The 21,762-nt window shown below is 37.2% G+C and overlaps 1 protein-coding gene across 4 annotated transcripts in view; it reads right to left on the reverse strand.

Annotated features, from left to right (window-relative positions):
* Positions 1–21,762, reverse strand: part of MLLT10 (MLLT10 histone lysine methyltransferase DOT1L cofactor) — a 125,762-nt gene that overhangs the window by 3,938 nt on the left and 100,062 nt on the right. For 3 of the 4 annotated variants that reach the window (XM_083884739.1, XM_083884740.1, XM_083884742.1), the window contains 7 exons: positions 14,466–14,583; positions 13,060–13,132; positions 8,430–8,584; positions 6,380–6,568; positions 5,895–5,983; positions 5,411–5,769; positions 401–503 (listed from right to left, as the gene is read on the reverse strand). In XM_083884739.1, coding sequence (XP_083740865.1) covers positions 401–503; positions 5,411–5,769; positions 5,895–5,983; positions 6,380–6,568; positions 8,430–8,584; positions 13,060–13,132; positions 14,466–14,583 — 1,086 coding nt within the window. The remainder of the gene's footprint in view (positions 1–400; positions 504–5,410; positions 5,770–5,894; positions 5,984–6,379; positions 6,569–8,429; positions 8,585–13,059; positions 13,133–14,465; positions 14,584–21,762) is intronic. The other variant, XM_083884741.1, reaches the window with a different exon arrangement.

Below are 21,762 nucleotides of genomic sequence, written 5' to 3' on the forward strand. Positions count from 1 at the left end.
TGCAAGCAGAGCAAAGACAGCTCACGAGATGGTATCCGCAAGTCTTTTGCTAGTGTTCCAGTGGAATCAGACAGATCACAGTACTGTTAGGATCCACACATGCTCCCAAGCTCTGCTGCCCACAGCTGATGCTGAGAGAAACAAGCCTTCATTTCCAATAGACAAAATGGGACTGAAGGCACTAGGGAATGATTCTTCTAGCCATAAGCACAGCCCAATAATATCCTAACATTTTACATGACTATCATCCAAAAAGGCTGAAGCAACTGAAAGACTGAAATATTATCAAAGACTTTAATATCAAGTTAAATCCATTACTACTAATTATATTAAGCTGAGGAATTTAGCCATGCCTTAGAATACAACAGAGGAATAAATCATAATTAACTGAAAAACTTACTGATGTGAGTTGCTGGGTACTTAGTAATTGCTGAAATTGCTGGTGCTGTTGATGGAGTAATAGTTGTCTCTGTTGGTCAGAAAGCAATCCTAGTCCCGAGGCACTGCAGGGTTTGACAGGGTAATACTGTGGTTTATATGGAAGTATGGGAACCTTTTACTTCAGCTTTCCATTAAAGAAAACATGTACACAAACGGACAGACCCTATTTAGCATTTGATTTCATACTGCAAATATTGTCTGACTGTCCAGCTGCAATTTCTGACACCACCCCTAAGTCTCATTTATGCTGAGCAACAGCAACATCTTGCCTGTAACATGTCTACTCCATGCACATCATTTGAAACTCACAAAACAATTACCAGTTATAAAGTACTTTTTAAATACTTTATATAGAAAAGCCAGAATTTATATTACAAGACAGCTCTTGCCAAACTTTAACACCTAGTTACCAAGCATTTACTTTGCCTTGGTTTCCTTCTAATTCCCATCTTTTTTGTCATTCAAACCACTCATATTGCCCACACCTTGTCTGTAATTCAGCAAACACATTCAGCTTTGCAAGGGGCCAAGGGATGCTGCCATGGAATGCAGCTGTCTCTGCTTTTGCCAACTACTTCACTCCCAGCCTCTATTTTCATGCCTACATAAAATTGTATGCAGATATTTAGGAAACTGGTCAGGGAATAGATCCAGCTGAGAACTAGACTGTAAATGAAGGGTTTCTTCAGCTATACCAGTTTACTACAAGACCAACAGCATGAACAAGAGTATCTTGGGAATAGAAGACCAGGAAGACAGCTGGATTTACTCTTTCAGTATAGTGTTAGCTTTTACTGGCTTTAAACACCCATTAAAATATTAAGGTGTAGTTTCATGATAATTTTTCAACAGCAGGATAAACTAAGTATTTCCTTTTGAGCTGTACCCTTCTGTCCCCTCCCCTCATACTGGGTCATTCACAATGGGCTGCAACCTGTGGGAACTGAGCTGAAGCTTTAACCAATATAAAACACACTGACAGATTCTCTAATAGTGTAGATGAGGTCACTATGTGATGCAGAAGTTCTAGTAAGAAGGTGTGCATAGGATGACAGGATTTCTTGTTGGGATTGGTAGTAAGGAATTATTCACTTAAATCAGTCACAAATCCACACCATTAGGCTACAATCATGTAGCTCCTCAGGGCATGATATTTATCTTGCATTTTTACAGCAGCCAGCAAACTGTAGCCCCAGTTTGCGATAATTTGACTTGGTATTAACCAGCCAATATCAAAGTATCCAAAGCATCACCATTCTCTCCTACTGGGACAGGGCAAGCCACATATAAACTTTGTCTCGTACTTTGCTGCATGGTCTCAGCACTACCAGACAGACCTGGTGGGCTGCACTTATGATTTCCTATGGGGAAAAGGAAGCCTATGTCAACAGAAGTTTATGGGGCTGGATGGAACCTGCCCAAGGCTACTGAGGGAGCTGATTCAAATCCACACAGAGACACTTTCAACTATTTTCCAGCAGCCCTGGCTGACTGGGATCTCATGATCCCAGCTGACTATAAGATAGCAAATGTGATGCCTGTCTAGAAGAAGGGCTGGAAGGAGGATCTTGGCATCAGGCCTAGTCAGTCTGACCCTGGTGCCAGGGAAGGCCACGGAGCAGATCCTCTTAAATTCCATCACACGGCATGTGCAGGACAACCACGGGATCAGGCCCAGCCAGCACAGGTTTGTGAAAGGCAGGTCCTGCTTCACTGACCTCATCTCTGTGACAATATCACCTGTTTGGTGGGTAAGGAAAGGCTGAGAATGCATCTACCTGGACTTCTTTCACACTTTCCCACAGTATTCTGACTAATATTACCATTATTTCCTCCTTCTCTTTTTACCTCACTTTTTCTGTATTCTTCTATACTGGAATGAATCTTCTCTGCTGTTTTTGTTCATTCTTTTATCCCATTCTTTCTCTTTCCCAGATCATGTTTTACCTTTGCACTTCTTTTTTCTGCTGTTGTTCTCCCTTCTCTTTAATCGCTCTGCCTGCCTCTCTTGCTCTGCATAGGCACTTGAAAGAAAATACCCTCAGTCAGCAGCTGAGATCTCAGTGTCCAGAAACAAAACCGAACTCCAGAGGACAAAATGCTGCAGCTCCCAAGTTTCCCAGAAGAGACAGTTCCCTGGATTTCACCACAGAGCTTTCTCTAAACCAGATCAGCTTGGAATGTAAATTTAATCCTTTTTAGCTTCTCATTAAAAGGTACATGATCAGTCTGAAACTCTCCATCCTACACTCTTCTCTGGTTGCGAGAATGTAAAGAAACAATCCTATCTCTTTCCTCAAATCACTTAATCTCCCTCTTGCTGGCAATCTGTACTAAGCCATCTTTTTTCCCCAGAAAAGGATCAAGGTTTTTTTTCTGCAAAATGAATGTAGGTTCTTTTACCTACAACTTGAAACTCTCTCCAACAATATCATGCAAAGCAGTGTTTTCTCACCTCCTTGTGTGCCACAGTTAGAGAGTTCATATGAATAAGGACAATATGCAAAAGAAGTCTTCATGTATTGGTGAACACTCTGCCTATTTTTCATATTAAACTGTTGGAACAGATTCTGAAGCTTGTGAAGTTACTGTAACAAGCAACTTCCAGGAACATCTGGCAAATCTTTTAAAATTACAGAACAATACCCTGAAGTTAGAAAGCAGGGCTGAGTTCTCATGTAGTTTTCCAACATGCTGATTTAAACCACCTCCAACCTTGACCCCGGCACAAAATCTAACCAGGGTCAGAGAGCTCACATCACCACAGCACCAAACCTTTGAGCCTGCCTGTGCTTGGTACCATTCAACCTTCCCACCAGGGCAGTTCAAAGAGCAGAGGGTACCCTGGGAAATTTAACACTAAAGAAATAGTCACTGCCACTGAAGCACCACTGAAGTCAAGCCTGGCAGGTGTCCCATAGAGTTCCAGAACCAATAATTTCAACCACAGGAAAGTATGTTTTTGTCTGTTTTTTTTCCTTCCTTCAAAATCAACCCAGAGCCTCTCTGCAACTTAGTTGCCATAACAAAATGGGTTTTCACATATTTCATTACAGCATTTGTAATGGGACAAACAGGAATGTTATTGTCATTACCAGAATCATATTAGCACTAACATTACTGAACTTTTCCCCTTTAAACACACTGAAAAGTCACAGAAAATGAGGGCAATTGTGAAACACCTCAAAAGAAAGAGGGCCTAGGAAATAATGTGGATGAGCTCAAATGAAGCAGAGAATTGTGTGAAAAGGGCACTTTTAAATTTAATATAAATACTAATTTTAAATTAGTATTATTGAGGGAGCAGTGCAGAAAGAGATCATGCCACAATAAAAAAAGAGAAGTGGAAGTGCTGACAGACTTGTACAGCATAAGCTTGTTGTAGCAGAAAACAGAGAGTCATTGGGAGTATTCCAGACTCTACTAAAGAATGAGAGTTTAAGAACAGGATACTTACTGGCTGCAGTATTTTGCATGAATTGGAGCGTTCTACTACTAAGCTACACAATTAAGAGTTACAGCACTTAAAATAGATATTAAAAACGAATCAAAGAACTTCTGCAATACGAAGAGAAACAAATCATGTGTATAAACAAAATCATTTGAGAAAACAGTGGCATGACTGGTATTTAGCATAACTGATATATTCTGGCAGTACCTGAAAGTGGAAAGCAGCATGCAACTGGTTAATATGATTGATCTTGTCTAGGATTTCTCACTCTTTCTCACACTTTTGGGGAGAGAATGCAATTTTTTTGTGTTTTTTGCAAATCTCTGATGCTCAAGAAAGACAAAAACTTTTCATGAACAGAACGCCTTTTGTTCATCCTACAAAACCTCATGTTCACAAAGGATATAAACTATGAAAAATACAGGCTTCTCAGGAAAAACATAAGGACACATGCGAACAACAGGATACACTTGGAAGTATCAGATTTTATGAGCCTACTGAAGCAATATCACACTATGATACAGTACACAAATATTCAGGAGCTGCCAAACCAACAGGAAGCAAAGAAACTGGAAAAGGGAGCTAAGAAATTAGGGATCCCTAGCATCATTCCAATCACATATGTCCTTTTTGATGGATAATCTACAGTAATGTCCAAAAATAAACTCTACTTAAAGACAAGAAACCACTCTCTATTCACAGGGACTTCTTTCTACACAGAATTGTAGTTCTCCTTCCTATGTGAAGGACAGGACAAGGGGTGTGGGGAAGGGGAGCAGCAAGAAAGGCTGTGCTCTATCCCAAAATACTTCCAGACCAAGAAGTCCATCCCTCCTCCTGGAAAACAGCTGTCTCCTTTTGTTACCCATTTGCCTTGCAGCTCAAGCAGCAGCAGTTTATGTTACTGAGAGTACCTGGCTTTAGTGAAGGGCTGTTAGGAATACCCACAAATGAATCTTTTTATGCATTTAGAAATCCATAGGAACTCTGCTTGAAAAGCTAATTTTGTTGAGTTCGGAGTCAGTGCAGGCAACTGAAAACCAAGCAACTGTATTATAACTCTGGTTAGTTATGCCTATTACATCTTGAATTACATGACCATATACCCTTCTCCTTCTCCCCCTCCCCCGTTCTTACTGCAACAAATGGCAGCTTTTCCAGTGTTTCTTTAATCCTGAAAGAACAATTGGCAGGACAAAGAATATTGTTTTCTGAACTAAAAAAAAGGAGCTGAAGCTCATTTACATAATTACATTTGTTTGGGAATGTGACTTGATTAAAAAACAGGAATTCACTGGGATTCCCAAAAGCCCTAGAGAAAACATCTTTTCTTTAACTTGACTATTTGTGCTTCCATTAAATGCCTCCTCACTTTCATTCAAAGGCCAGGAGCAGAAGTTACTTTGACAATTATAGGTGAAGGAATAAACAATATATTTGGAGTAAGACAAAATAGAACAGCTAACCTGAAGAACAGCAGCCACTATGAGGAAAAACATAAAATCAGCAAATTCTTACCTGTTATTTAGCGTGGTTGGCAGAGGATGTGTTGCATTGGGTGGCACAGTTGCATGAGTGAGAGAAGGGTTCTGTGATATTGTTGCTGGGGTCTGAATTACCCCATTTAAAGCCCCTACAATTCCATTGATTGCCAGCTGGCTGGCTGGCAGTGCTCCAATTATTCCACCCACAGCCGGCACTGCAGGAATGGTGGAGGTTACAGTCTGCATACCACTAGCCAGTGCCCCCACTGTCACACCATTGACCTGCTGAACTCCGGGGACTCCCGAGCCTTGCTGGGCCGGACTCTGCCCAGCAGGTGGTGGAGTGGAAAGCGCTGATGAACTGCTGGTGCTTTGTCCGCTGGAGGTTATCTCCTGGTGTCAAAACAAACAACAAAGCCCCCTCAGCTGCATAAAATTTCACCTAACACCACAATGCAAGGACTGGGATGAGTTAACTTGTAACAAGTTTAGGTTTAGAAGAAAGAAATAAAAATTACCTGATTTAATACAGGAAGGGAATTGTCCGGTAAAAAACTGTTTCCCAGATGAGGGCTTTTACTGCTGTTCAAGGAATCAGTGCTAGGTGCTAAAGTAATTATTTCAAAAAACACACAATGGTTAAATTTCTGTAACATGTAAAAATATTCAGAATAATAATTCCAAAATTACGAAAGCTAAACAGAAAATGTAAAGTCAACTTTAAAACCATTGCTTAATAGTAAAATATTAACTAAGTAACTGGTGAATCAATAGATTCAAACAGATGTGCTCCAAACAGAATTAAAAGAGAAACTAAAGTAGCAATGGTTCAGAAAAATAAACCAATTGATGTTTAAACATTTAGCACATCAGCAAATACTTGGTCTATATTCATCCTACATTTATATTCATCTCCCATCAATGGCATGTGTGGATGAAATAGATATTTCATATAAATACATGTTCAAATTACTTTGACACTTTAATAATCCCCACTACTTACGTGCTTGTACTGGAAAGGCATGTACTTGATGAGAAGGGCTGGGATTTGAAGTTATTGTTGGAAAGGGCACTGAAAGCTGTGCATTGAGAAGCTGCAGTCGCTCCTTCTTTGCAGTCAGATTCTTTATCTGTTCTTCCAACCGCCTATTTTCAACTTGAAGTTGGTGTAATGATTTAAGCATTCCTAAAACTACAACAAAAATGCACACATTATATTCCACAGCCACATTCAATGAACGAATAACACCTTTGTTCAGTTTTAAATCCTGCATTACATTAAGACTAGCATATATGTGACAAAATAAAATCATTACAGATGTCTGAATTTTAGTTCAAAGATTTAAGATTAACTTTGAGTAATTTAAATTGCAGTAAAAAGTTCACAGTGTGTTGTGCCAGTAATTTTGAAATACCTCTACACCCTGGCTTAAATACTGACAGAGTACCATCATTAAGGTCAGCATACATTTTAAGCAAACAGCAGTAAGTGATCACTTAGGCCCAAATCAGAATATACAAGTAGCAGTATTTTAGTAGCACAGGTTATCTGCATAGCTGGGATAAATCCAGTTCAGTTGCAGTATCAGGAATTGCAAACCTTATAAAACAGAGACGTTTGACAAGAATATGCTCAACTAACAGCACAGGCAACCAACGATGTTTATATTAAAAAAAACATGTTCATGAAAAGGGAGTTTTTTTGTTTTAATGACTTGTATTTGATTTAATGACTTGTGAATCATAAATGTATAGAAGCAATGAGAAAACCACAAGTCCTCTGAGGTGAAGCCGTCCCAGCGCACCTTGGCGGGAGCAGCGAGCGGCGATCTCGGAATCCCCCAGCAGGGAGCACTCTGTGAGCACCGCACTTACCCCCCGCCTTCCCACAGCCAGGGCAGCACCTTCTCCACCGACCTCATTTTTACCAAGCAGTTTTCTCTCTCACTTGGTTTCAGAACTTAGATTTCCCAACCAGTACTAGAGTGTGACTGTAAAGCCACAGGGAGAGCCTCCTTTTTTTTTTCCTTTCCTTTTTTTTTTTTTTTTTTTTTTTTTAAATTCTAAATTGTATTTGTTTAACATGACCTCTGGAGCTACTACAGACATAAGTCTACTGGTATAGGCACATCTGGTCATTTCCCAAGGATTTAGCTTTTATCCCTCCTCTTCAAGTACATACAAAGGAACCCTCAGTGAGCTCAAATGAGATGCAATAAGACTTAGCTAAACCTGTCCTCCAGCTATCATGTTTAAAGGATTATCCCTGCATGAATTTCCTCACAATTAGCATTTTTGTCAGGATACCATTCATAAAAATACTAACTAGATACCTCTTTACACTACCAATGAGAAGAATAATGTGTTCAATAAAATATATCACAAACCATAACCTGGAAGAAAATAAATTTTTTAACATATTCAAAGATTGTCTTTGATACTGATACGTTGCTGAATATAGAGATCCACATGATCACTTATGCTTTTGATATACTCATTCTTGGACTATTCCACTCTATTAAACATAACTTAAGAAAATAATAATTTGCTTGCTTTAGGAACTCACAAAAAAGGCAGAACATAATAAAGACATGAAAGCCCAGTAACCTGCCTAACATTTTTAAGTATTTTCTTTTCAAACAGCAACTGAAGCAGGAGAGTCAGATTTAAAAATTAAAAATAGAACAATAAAAAATTATTATGCCAATTATATCACACAATATAAAGAAAAATGGGGAACTCTACTACAATATTTACTGCAGTGGATCTAAGAGTTCAGAATTCTTTTCCAAACTCTGCAACCGGACCTGCAAGTTACTTCCTCTTGCATGACACAATTTCCCCATCTATAAAATGTAGATAATTATAGAAAAGTCTTTTGTAATCTACTGATGCCATGTGCTGCACTAAGAACTATGCTAGAACTGTACACCACAGTTATATTTCAATTCACAGCAGAAAATAAATTTTATTAAAATTCTTGGACAAGCACAGGATAGCAGTTCTGAGTAACAGTTGGCAAAAGTCATAATAAACAGATTGTGGGTACTTACTGTCACTGGGGGTGCCTTGCTCTAATAAAAACTGTTGTCCTTCACTCCACTGCCTCTCCAGAAGCTGTTCTATGCTGGCTGCTACTGGGGGCAAATTTTCCCCACAACCATTCCCTGATTGATCATAGCGAATCTGCAAGCTGCTCACAGGGGATCTGTTGAAAATATTGCAATTTATTGTTTGAAGAAAAAGATGAAGGGAAATGTATTAGAAAAAGGCAGTTGAAATTTCTTATATCAGCTCGTAGCACCTACATATCTTATGCTTCCAAGACTAAGTTAATTCATCAAAATCACTAAGAACTCCTGGTTCTCACTGCCAGGGCTTTAATAAAAGAAAGACGTATTGTTACAGTGTGAGAATTTATACTGAGAAAGCACATAACCTCTTCTTGCATACAGACTAACAACACAGTAACTGACAAACAGCATTGAATTAAACTATATAACACACGCTTCTACAGCAGGAAACCATTATAATATGGATACACAGGACACCAACTTTGGGGGCAAAAAAAAACCAACCCACATCAAACTTCAAGTTTTTCCCTAAGAAAATTGGGAAAAATAAAACCAATTTATTAATATCATCACATAGAAAGGCCATATATAATTGCACTAACTTGTTCTAAAAACAGTCATGCAAATCTGGATTTTTGAAGGACTACATGAAAATATTATTTCATAAGGATGCAATACAAGTTAGAAGTCATCCTCTGCCTCTACTGTGAACACTTAATATACCTCCTTTTTCACTCATGATCACACACAGTTCAAAGAATAATCCCCTTGCCACATGTCTTTTCTCATTCAGGAGAAAATTAAATATTCAGCACACAGCCACTGTGAAAGCTGGCTAGCTCTCTCAGGCCCTAGGAGAAGGCATCTTTTGCATTGGATGGGGCACAATTTAACTTGTGAGCAGAGCCAGATGTTCAGTGTATTTCTGACTTACGTTTCTGGTCTTATGTATACATGGTCCCATTCCCCCTACAGGACCAACACCAAAGCCCACTAAAAGCTGGTTCTTGGTTTTGTTGTTGGCTGTCTGGGGGGAGGTTTGGGGCAGTTAATCAATTCCAGTGAGCTCAGATTCTCAAGTATTAGTTATTACTGTAAGCAACTGGTGCCACCATGGGATCATAGCCATACTGTTCCACCCGTAGTGCAAACTTATCAACAAGACCACCATAGTCTCAGTACAGGACAACACAGAGAGCTCAGGAAATCAGTGTGTTAATTATGATTACCATAATAAGCACTGGTCACAGTACATTAGCTACCTAATGACTGTGGAGCATTTTGTAGGCACCAGAGCAAAGCGATTTTTATGAGAAAAGGTTTTAAGTAGGTGACTTAAGAGCTCTGTTAAGTATTTTGCATACAGGAAGAAAGGAAAGCACTTGTTAAAACAAAAAGCCCTGATGAATGGGTAACCAAGGTAGTGTTTTTTGACAAGAGATGACAACTCAACAGCATGTAACAGTTCAGCACAGAGACAGCAAAAGCAGTCTCAAAACGCACTGTTTACATCATGTGCTGAAGCGGTAAGAAGGAAAGTTTATGCAGGAACATTCTACACAGAGGTACTACACTTACACTTCACACAAACAACTCATTAAAAAACAAACAAACAAACAAATGCCAAAAACAAAACCAGAAAACAAATACATAAAACCACTAAACAACTCCCCCAGAAACCTCTGCATGTTCTGTGAACCATGTTCCTGAGCAGCACACAATGCTACCCTAACAGATTTCCCTTTTGAATTATAAATCATCAACAAAATTCCTGTTGGGCTTTGGACTGCTTCCTATCAATTCTGAAAAGGCAGAAACAAAGCAGTACATGGCGGTATAACCTCTGCAATCTTTCACCAGAAGCCTGTACAAGACAAGGATGAAAAAAAAAAAAATCTAGATTTCTGTGTATTGCAACATTACTCAATCTCTCCTCTTCCAACTGAACCCCTAGCTCATCCTTTAGACAAGGTATAGTTCCTGCATGCTAGGGTTGAATCCGTATTCCAAATAGTATTTGATCAGACTTTCCATGAGGACTACAGATGTGCTGTCTGGACTGGTCCAACCCTGCCACAGAGATGAGAACCCTGTTTCACAGCTTGCGTGCTTTCACAACTGTTTTTGGATGAGGTTTGGTACTCATACTATAGAGTATTAATTAGAAGCAATACTGCATTTAGATATAAGCATACATACAGATTTCACTGCAGGTATTACATAACACATTTTTAAATCTAAGGTTAAGTATAGGTTAAAAAAAGTTTAAGTGATACCTTGGGAGAAGCAGCAATTCCCTTGCAAAATGGAAACAGCTCACATACACCAGGTATATTTATATTTCTCATATATATATTAAAAGTTAAAATACGACAGCTTAAACATCAAACGCTGTGGTTATATTGGGGTACAAAGATATAACAATATGAATTGGAAATGACCATACAAGCTCATGAGTCACATATGTCTTCTCTGAAGAGCTGCAATCAGCTGCGTCATCAACAGCAAACAAATGTTCTGCAAGTGTTTTTATTTTAAGCAACTCGCTGAAAATCACATGGTTCTTTCGGAGAACTGTGTTATTTATGTATCTCATAAGCTTCAAAGGGAACAGAGTCAGAACTTGCAGCTAAATAATTTTAATAGATAAAGCAGGTAACATTCGGACCTGCAAAGTTTCCAGATAGCAGATTTTTTAAAGTTAGCTTTTTATTCACTATAAACCATATTTTAAGTAACCAGAGTTACTTATTTACTGAAGTGGGGAAGGTGAGGAGTTACCCACATATTTTAGAAACCTTGACATACACGTAATCTCTTTTTTGTTGCACAAACCAGAGTGAAATTCACTGACTACTGAACTTAACTGAGCGAGTAGGTTTTGTAAATTTTTTCCATGCTACATCTTTCAGACAAAGTTTTTCCATCTTTCAATTCTGTTACTACAGCACCAATTTCTTCCCTTTGCTTTCTCTCACACCACCCCCACCTCTCCCCCTTTCTGGGTTGTTTTTGAACAACCCTGCCAAGTAAAATCTCTCTCCTCTTCGCAAAATGCTACGGCTTCCATACACTGCAGGAAGCTTTTCAATTGTGGACTGAGGTGGCCTTTGTACCAACCAGTTCTCCTTTAGCATCCCCATCAAAACCAGCTGGTATTTTACCATGCTGCAAGCACTGGACCGTACATACCCTGAACATACACACTCTGTGGTAGCATCAAATTTAAGAAATTTACCTTCCCACATATTTGACCAAAAGAAAGACTGAACACAACCATGACTGATGCAAATCGTGCAAAGATCAGGTCTTTGCACATGAACTAAGAAGGCACTAAAACTTGTAATTACCACAACATGTATGTGTAAGAGGACTACTTAATATAAAATCGAAACTTCTAGAATTTCTTAATTGTTGAGCATTTCTCTTTGCAAAATTCTCTGAAATTCCTTGTCTGCATAGATCAATTTATATGCTAATGTAAGTATACATATTTATGCTAAGAATACCATCTAAATTAATTTATAAATTCTCTATTTACTATTTTAGAAGCAACACATACTGGAAAACTTAAAAAAAAGTTCATGACTAGGTAATAACACCTAAGTATTAAAATGGATAATCTCATCCCATCCAGCAAGACGGCTTTTGATTAATTAAGGAATATAATACAAGATCAACAACACCAGGCATGTACAATAAATTATCTAATTTGGAGATATTTGTTATAAATTACCATAACAAACACATGCTATAGCAATAAAATTCATTATTATAATGCTATTTCTGTATAAGTAGCATTTTTTAGCTATCTTTTTCAGATAAACCTTTTTCATTGTTAGTCCCGAAGTAAAAAGCAGAGCAATAACACCATAAAATCTAACTAACTCTTATTGGATACAGTATGGAAAAGAAAGCTCTCTAAAACAAAAATTTGCTTAAAATATAGAGAAAATATTACTGAAATATTTGAAACATAATATTGAAATTTTAACAGCAAATATTTTAAAACAAAGTACAGCAGAATTCCTATCTCAGAATTTTCTAGCAAATGTGAATTGCAGCAGAACAAAAAAAGACTTTTTTCTACAGAGAATTTCTACAAATTTTGAAGCTGTGAGGGAAAAGGAAGAAAATATTACCTTGGAATTTTTACTGATATTTAATGCTTTACACCATCTTATTCTTGTGATCACTGTTAAGTATACGGGATTTTGGAATTTTTGCAAATACTACTAAATTAAAATTGTGGTAACAAATCTGAGAAGATAAGTGGTACATGTGTATTAAATGATAGATATATCCTTCTGAAGCAAGACTCTTTCCTAAGTAAGGGAGTAAACTAACATACCTACAAACTTTAATTTGCAAACCTAATTTCAGTTGATACAGAAGTAAATTTCAGCACAATTTTAGTTCTCTAGATGTATTAGGGATTTTTTTAGAAGGATATATCGACATAAAAATACATGTATTTATACATGTGTGTTTATATTTTTATATATGTAGGCTTTTAAAACACTTTGGTATTGCTGGTAAAAAGACAGTGAAGTCTGCAAATCTTAAAACATTTCCTTTGCCTGCACTCTCCAATGTAAATAACGCTTACCGTGGTGAAAGACTTCCTCTGGGTGATCCTCCTCTGCCAACAAGGCTTCGGCTGTTATCTCCGAGATCTTGATCTGCAGTGTAAATATTTCACAGCTGATAAATCGCCTTTTCTTAGATAAGGGTTTTAATATTTGATGTAGATATTTTAAAAATACCTTCAATCTCAACTTCTATCTGTAGTTACTGCTGAAGAGTGAATAAGTAACTAGTTTAAGATTGCTGAACTGTAGCATGTAAGGTGTTGTCCTTACACATTTCTGAGGCTGTACCAGGCCATGGATTATGTTCACTTCTTTCATTCCTTTCAGTTTTACAGCACAGAAGCGTGGTTTGCATTTGCAGTACCCTCCCCTCAGCCACTTTTAATTTGTACGGTGAAAGTAATGAATCACAGCTGTGGACAGCTAATCTGTATGCTTATCACAGCAAATCCTGATGCTCTGTATTTTTTTAACACTTTGCATCCCAAAACAACTCATAAAATATATAACGTATTAAACTTACTGCTGCCATCTAACAAGCGTGCATTATTCTGCAAATTTACTGAAAACTTTATGAAAGCGTATAATTCACTAATTCCTATTTATAAGCGAAGTATAGGAAAGCCTCTTGCTAAAAAGGTAGTAAAACAAACAAAAAAGGCCTCATTAAATATACGAAAACGTTTTGCTTGGAAGGACTCAAAAGGGTTATTTTCCCTATGGCCTCTCAATAAAATAACCCTATCTGCCCCCTTCAAGGTTGCCCTCCCCCTATTCTGAGTCAAGCGACCTCCGACCCCTTGGAGGGCAAAGACATGACTGATCCATTCTTGGTAAACTGCTAAACTCATTCCCTTCCCCCAAACAGGCATGACTACTACGACATGTCAACAAATCCTTACGGAGGGAATGAAACAAAGCAAAGCCAGCGGCTCATTAAAACCGCAGCGGAGAGCCCGCGGTACCAAATGCCAATCGGTAAATATTCACAAGATTATTAAATGCTGCACAAGTTCTCTAACGGGATCTCTTTCACACAAACTTGTATGTAATGCAATTTCATGAATTATGCAAATAAAGGTTTCAACTATTCACGACAAAACCCAGAGCTGTGTCACTCGGGCTGCAAAGAGCTGGGAACTGAGCGCATCAATCACAGGAGTCACAAGAGACACTGGTGCATTCCTGCCTGCTGATGGCTCTGCTTAAACATTTACATTTCACACACCAAGGGGAAAAAAAGGGGGAAGAAAATCCGCGCTGTTCACAGAACAACTGAGAATTTACTTCCAACAACAGAACAACTTTGTACAGACATTTAATAACCAGAAGTTGAGCAGAAATCAAAAATACAATTTAACAACCTTTTTAAAAACAAGGAGTTCTGTGAAGCTGCACATTTGCACCGGCAGAGGAAGCTTACCTGCTTGGCTGTTGTCAGACTGAGCTATAAGTGCTGCCATGGCTGAATTTGGATTCAGCCTATTGCCGTACATGTGGGATGGAGGCAGACTGAGAGAAGATCCAGGTAGGGTGTTTGCCTGCAAGAAACCAATTAAAACTTGAATCCTTTTTTTGTAACGGGAAGAAATGCTAAATGTATTGTAAAGAAGCCTTCTTAATGCACATTTATTATTTTTGTAAGTTGAATGCTTTTTAAAACAATTTATTTGAAAGAAAAAAACATTTTCCATTTGTGAGTATAGAAATAGAATTGCAGTACTTCGAAAATAGATAAGGTTCTAAAGCGTGTTGTATTTGTAGCTGGCAAGATCTTCTAATTAAAGAAAACCCTTCTAATAAAAAAGTACTATAGCAAATGTTAAAAATACCTAAAGTGCATTTTCAAACAACCACAGTTTGCAGGACAGACAGACTTCCTTGCGATCCTGAAGTATGCGCTCAATGCTAGGACTTAGTAGCATGGCGACCATGTGGTTATCCTACTAATTATTTAATCTTATTAAACCATTTACAAAATAAGGGCAGGTAGACAACAGATGTCTCACAAATGCTTGGGTTCCTTACATCACAAGCCGGCTGTGGAGGTCAAAAGGTCCAACTTTCAGCTCTATAGTTTAACTACACAGAGCCATATTTCCTTTGCTCGACTCCATCATTAGTAAAACGTGCACAGTATTTTGTTACTTCCTATTTTGATAGACTTGGAAGCCTGGTGTTTTTTTGTTTTGTTTTGTTTTTATTTTAAAGAACGCAAACAGCCATTACAAGTATGTTTTCTATACAATAGGGGGCTCTGGGAACCACAGCTTTGCCCTGACCCCATATAAGGAACTGTATTTTTGGCAGTTGGCCAGCTCTACTTATTGAAGAGCTCCCAAAGTTTGTGTTCATTCATGTTGCTAACCACAATTCTGAAGGTCTCTGCTGGGACTTGTGCCAAACAAGCGAAAATGAACCCTTAAACAGATGAAGCTAAGGAGGCTGGCCAAAATCTTGCATAATCCAATGCAATAAAAATACCTTCTTCCTTGGCTGCTTATGCTTTTTCCCTTTCGAAGAAAACAAGATTTGTGTCAAATGCTAAGTTGCAGAGACAGGCAATCAAAGAAATAACAGCATGGCTGCTTATTTTAAAGGCATTTTCCTACCTGATAAAAAAATTATTTCAGAACAAAGAAAAGATTGCAGGGGGGGCAGTGTTAGAATCAAAGATACACAAACCTGTGTGATCACTGGTTTTAAAATTAATCTTCTAAGAAAATGTAAACAACCTTTACAAATGAAACTTTTTTTGAAAAATGAAAAAAGAAGGTGAACAGTAAGGAACTCAATTTGTGGGACATTTTGACATGCATAACTGCACACAAGAGACAGGGGAAACATACTGGTTATTACAGCAAAATATTACGGAGTATAAACTATGTCTCTGGAAAGAATCACACACTACCATTAACTTCTGGCTTTCTGCCAACGTATTAAACTTGATGAATGGACTTTTATGAATTCACACAACTGTTTTCAATGATGCTTTATTTACTATATACTGGTGAGAAATTGTGCCTGATATTTACATTCTTCTACTGTCACAGAGTTAGAAAAAGCCACAAGTAATTGCTTACAATGATCAGGGGTTCATTCACTTTTCAGTTCACAGGTACATGCAAGATTGCTAGACTTGGAACCACAGTGTCACTTCAAATACGGCTGTTACTTCTGGTTGTTTTTTTGGGGTTTTCTTAAAGAATTGCATATCTTCAATGGAATTAGTCTGAATTATTTCTAAGTCTTAAAAATAATGCAGGCATTTCCACCTACCCAGGTACAACAGCTTTCAGAAATACAATACATATGAGTACTGTGACACTGACAAAGGCAGCAATACTGCATCGCTCCTGCTCTTTTCCATGAAAAAAGGCCCATAGGGCCGTTTCAACTTAACCACTGCTGTTCCTGGCAACCTTCAGCTCTTTTCCCCTCAAAACAAAACAAATTTCAGTCAAATTCTTTCATTTATAAAGCCTTACCTAATGGAGTACTAAGAGATTCAACCAGTACTATCATTCAACCATATCTAAAAGCCCAGACTAAGGAAAAAGAAGTTTCTATGATGTTACGAGTTCTACTCATAGTTTCAGGGGTAGGACTGGAGCAGGTTTTAAACTCCAAACACCAAGTCTTATTTCTGTTTAGTTTTAGCATATTTCCCTAAAAGATTTAGTTTAATTCCAGTAAGTCTATGTACTGCTCGCATTTTACACAGAAGCTTCTATAGTAGCTCTATTCAATTCACTGCAAGACTGCTTAAAACTGTGCAATAGCAGCTATATATTAATACATGATGGCAGGGCAGCTATAATCAGCAAGGGGAATACACGTCTATTTGATTGAAACATGCACAAATAGCTTTAAGAACTTTCTGAAAGTACCTAATATCTTGAAGGGAGTTGCTAAAGTTTGTTGAGTTAACTATCACACCACAAAACAGATGACATCAAAGGAATTAAACGTTTGCTAAGTGGGTTGATATAACAGATCAAAAGACTTAGGATTCAAACAATATCTAAGAACTTGAGTTTTTTCACAAGTAGTGGTTTCACCCTAAACGTTACCCCGTTCGCATTTTAAAATAATAGTAAAGGTGTTATACAAGTTCCAATGCCATCCTGCATACTATGCAAGTCTTAAAGCAAAAAGACACAAGTAAATTGTTCAAGTAAGTTGAAGGCAAATAAAAAACCTTTGAAAATACTTTTTTTTAAATGGCAATGTAAAATGACAAGAATAATGATTTGTGAAGCTTTCTTATATATGTGACGACTTCATCTGACAAGGAAGTAGAGAAGGTGGAGGAGTGCTACATTATTTAAAGGTGAAATAGCAGCTTCATGTTTCACTCGCAGTTGAAACAAGCTGTAGCAAGCATTTATTAAAAATGCGCAATCATCCTGTCAATACATATTAAAGTCACAGGACTGACACATGTTCTAAAATGCAGAACTTTTAAGGCTGTATTATTCTTTATTTCAACTGTTTCTATTTAAACACTCAACACAATACATGATCAAAATGTATGAACTAATAAAAACCTATGACTACTAAGTATTTATTTTGAAAAGGCAGCAAATTTTCCTGAAAATATTTTAGCGGAAGAATTTAAGCCCATCTAGAAGTATACAACACACTGCTTTCCTTTATAGCATGTTCAATAAATCAGTAAAGCCATAAGCAGCAGAGCAGCACAGAAGGACGATGTATTGTAATTCAGAGAATGCCCATGTGCAGTAAGAAATGATTGATATTTGACTGATGTTTAAAAATGCTTCCTCTACAACAAGAGAGAAAGTACAAGCACGTTCTTGTAATTAAAGAACAAGATTTGCAAGTTACCTACATTTAACTCATATATATAGATGTCCTCCAAAATATTTAGAACAGTTTTATATATGTTTGCATCACTCCAGGATAGTATTAAAGAGTATCACTATAACATTTCCAGAGCATTCATATCTGAACATTTACTCCTAGCTGAAATTTCCAGGGAAAGCAGTCTCTTCAATCAAAAGTTTACATGGTTCTTTCAGCAGAAAAAAAACAAAGGGGAGAAAAATGAGACAATATTTAGCTGTATGCAATCAGATTGAGTCCCAAAACTTTGAGACTCTTTGAACATGCCTTTTCTCCCATTCCTTTCAAGTTTTATGTTATGAAATATTTTCTAATAACAGGCCTCGTTTCTGTCTCAGCTCCACACCAGTAAGGTTTTAATACTCAGCGTGTGATGAGAGATGAAACCAAGTGTGAACAACTTTTGGGTCCCATGAGTAGGCTGACTGTTGAAGCTGTCAGGTTCAATTGCATCATTCCACATTATTCAATGCCCCAAACTGCTCCCTAATTGTTAGAGGCTTAACATATTCAAAACCATTGTTTAGGCTAATGCTGAAATGCCTACAGTTGAGTTTCCACAAAGAAAGAGGAGGGATTTAATTGTAGTTAAACCATTACTGAACTCTCTTCTTTTCCTGATAGGGCAACAAGGATGGCCAGAACAACCAATTCCAAGACAGCTTCTTAATCAGTTTATATCCAATCAACACCCCTTTCCCCCTCTGCTTTAAAAACTGTCATTGCTATATTGTAGCTTTGTATTATATCACCATAAGGCTTTACAATTAGTGACACATTACCTAATTGCCTATTTCCTCTAATATTTGTCAAAAATAATTTCAAAGGTTAATTTTATTTCTTGTTTAAAATAAAAACATATCATTGTTCCTGTGGTAGGGGTCACACCATTTACCAATCATACCAGGTTATTTATCACAGCATGATGTTGTGATATGAAGTGCAGAACTCTCCCTTGCTCCTACTAACACGAAGTCAAGAAATAAAGAGCATTAAAGATACCACTAACAACTGCTTAAGGCCAACTACTACTGAAATCATATAAAAAAATTCGATGCGGATGAAATTTAAAGCTAAGTTTTCCGCAAGCTGTCCTGCTACCCTTCTGAGATGTTACAAACACTTTATATGCATGTCTAGCTTCATGAAATTGGAAGGAAATTCAAGCACAGGACCAAGAGCTAGCATCAATTTACTTCATCTAGAAGACAACTTAAGCTGATGCATTTTGGTCTATGGCAAACAACATTTATCAGAACAATTAATTAATTAAAACCTGCACTGAAATTAAGTAAGAATAAATATGAGCATGTATTAATTCTATACACATAATTATAATTTAAAAAATAATGTGCATATATAAAAATTATTTTCTTTTCTTGAGAGGAGAAAAGAGCTGCCTATCAAGGTACAACAGCAGAAGCAACCCTGCCTTGTGTTTCCTACCTTAACTTGGGCAAGTGAAGAAATATTTTTATCCCAAGAACTTTTAAGGCCTTTGCTTGGGTATTAAAGGCAACTGGAAGACTACACTCTTACTTCCTTTTATTCTATCAGTATTTATGGAACAACCTTTAACTGCATTTAGGAGAGGGGAGGGACACACCAATACCCACCATCACTCTCCTCCTGTGAATGGTGAGCTGCCCCTGGGGATGGCAAAGCACACCCACAGAAGGGTGGTCACAGCACAACTGACAACACAATACTCCTCTAGTCCTGCCACAGACACCTCCTCATGCATCACTTCCTGTGACACAACCCTTGAAAGTTTTCACCACAAATATGAGATTTGCTTAGATATCTCCGAATGCTTATCAAGACCTTGTTTCCAATGGAAAAACAAAAATCTAAATTCCTGTTTATTTTCCTATATGCCAAGAAACATAGAGGGAAGACAACACAGAAAATCCTTAACAAAATACGGCTCCCACATTTCTTCCAAAAACTAATATCTGACTTTTCAAAACAATTAATACAACACAAACCAATATTAATCTGTAGCATGATAATTACTATTCATAAATTTTAATTAAACTGATACTTTGATTTACATCTTTTTAATATATGCTTTGGCTGTCCTTAAGTGACATGACTAAATTTAAAGGAAACAATATCGACCACTTGACTAAAACAACCTACAGCACTACTGATGACTGGAATCAGAGTGAATTTTTACAGCAAACCTCAGCTCACCTGCTATCACAATCACCAATGCAAATCAAACCCTAACATCCACTACAGTTTTTTACACATTCATTCTATGAAAGCAACACTGAGATTGAGTAGATAGACCTCCCACACTGCCACCATTACCATCCAAGCACTCTGAAGCCCTTGGAAGTTTGGGGATTTTTAAAAACAGATAATCAAAGCCCAATTCACAGAAAATGTTTTCGCCACCTGGCTGAAATGAAAGAATTAACTGGAAAGTATAATTAGAAGGTTGGAAACATTAAAATAAAATCAAAAAAAGGGTTTACAATGTTTTAGAAGAAAAGAAAAGCTTTTCATTCAAAAAAGAAAAAGAACATTAATTACATGTGTACAAACTGTCATTATTTAAATCTGTCAGGAAAACAGTATTTGTGACATCATTCCATGGACAAAATATGCACATTACTAGTACTTTTTCTGTCTGCAGCAAAAAATAAATCCTTTGAACTTCTAGCTATAATGAAGACTGTAGCTTATGAACAAGCTAATAATCAAATACTGTCTTTGAGAATCAATTGTTTTGATTAAACATACAAATAAATCCTTCAATTAAATGAAACCATCTAACATTCAAACACCAGCAGTCAAGTATTTTCCAAGAAAGGCATGAATGAATTCAACTGGGAAACACAGTGGGATTTGAAAGGCAAAATGAAAAATTAATGGCACACCTACAGAAACTAATTTATACCTCTGCCCAGTGTACAACAAGGGCACATAAAGTCATTAAAAACCACATGGATAGAAGGCCTATCTTCCAATACTGTGAAAACACTATAACCTCAACTGTACTACCACTTTGTTCCTCTCTTTCATGTTAACTAACTAAATATAATATGAATTTTTAACCAATTAAGATCTATTTATTTATATACCAGACATAAAAACGAGACTAACAAAAACTTACTAGAATGCTACCCCATTAAAAGGTGCTTTTCGTTTGGTTGGTTTTTTTGTTTGGGGATTTTGTTTTGTTGTAGGTTTTGGGTTGTTTTTTAAAGGAGGCTTTGTAGAGATAAGACCATGGGATTCCTCCACAGACCTAAATGAAAACAGAGCCACCATTTCAACACAAAGCCCTTCCACCTTAAGTTGGTTGCTCTATCGTTTCCATAATCTGTCTTCACAACTTAAAATGTATGAGCTCTACATGGACATGGGAGCAGTATCTTGCCCAAGAACTTTAATCTATATATGAAGAATCTCAACTTCTCTCTCACATTGACTAGCAGAAAAAAATGACTTTATTAGGAAACAAACTCACTATACCCATAGAAGAATCTGTTTTCTTCATACCAGTATTCCAAAGAAAGCCAGACACTTGCAATATGGCAAATAATGTATCTAATAGAAAAGTAACTGCTTTCAAGATCGTCTACAATTTCATAAAGAGTAATAATAAAGAATTAGTTACTTATTCACAAGCATGGACATTTTAACTGTCTAAATATCAACGATCTTTGCAATTTAAGTGATAAAACAAACAAAAATTGCTGTTGTGCAAAAATGCTTGCAAGATTCTCAACATTTATATAAGGCCTATAAGCCCACACTGCCTCAGCAACCAACACACACCATGCATACTTGAAATCTTTTTCAAGTTAGACCTAAACATTGTTTCATCTAAACATTTT

This window comes from Zosterops lateralis, assembly GCF_965231275.1.
Source record: "Zosterops lateralis genome assembly, chromosome: 1".
Classification (NCBI taxonomy): Eukaryota; Metazoa; Chordata; class Aves; order Passeriformes; family Zosteropidae; genus Zosterops; species Zosterops lateralis.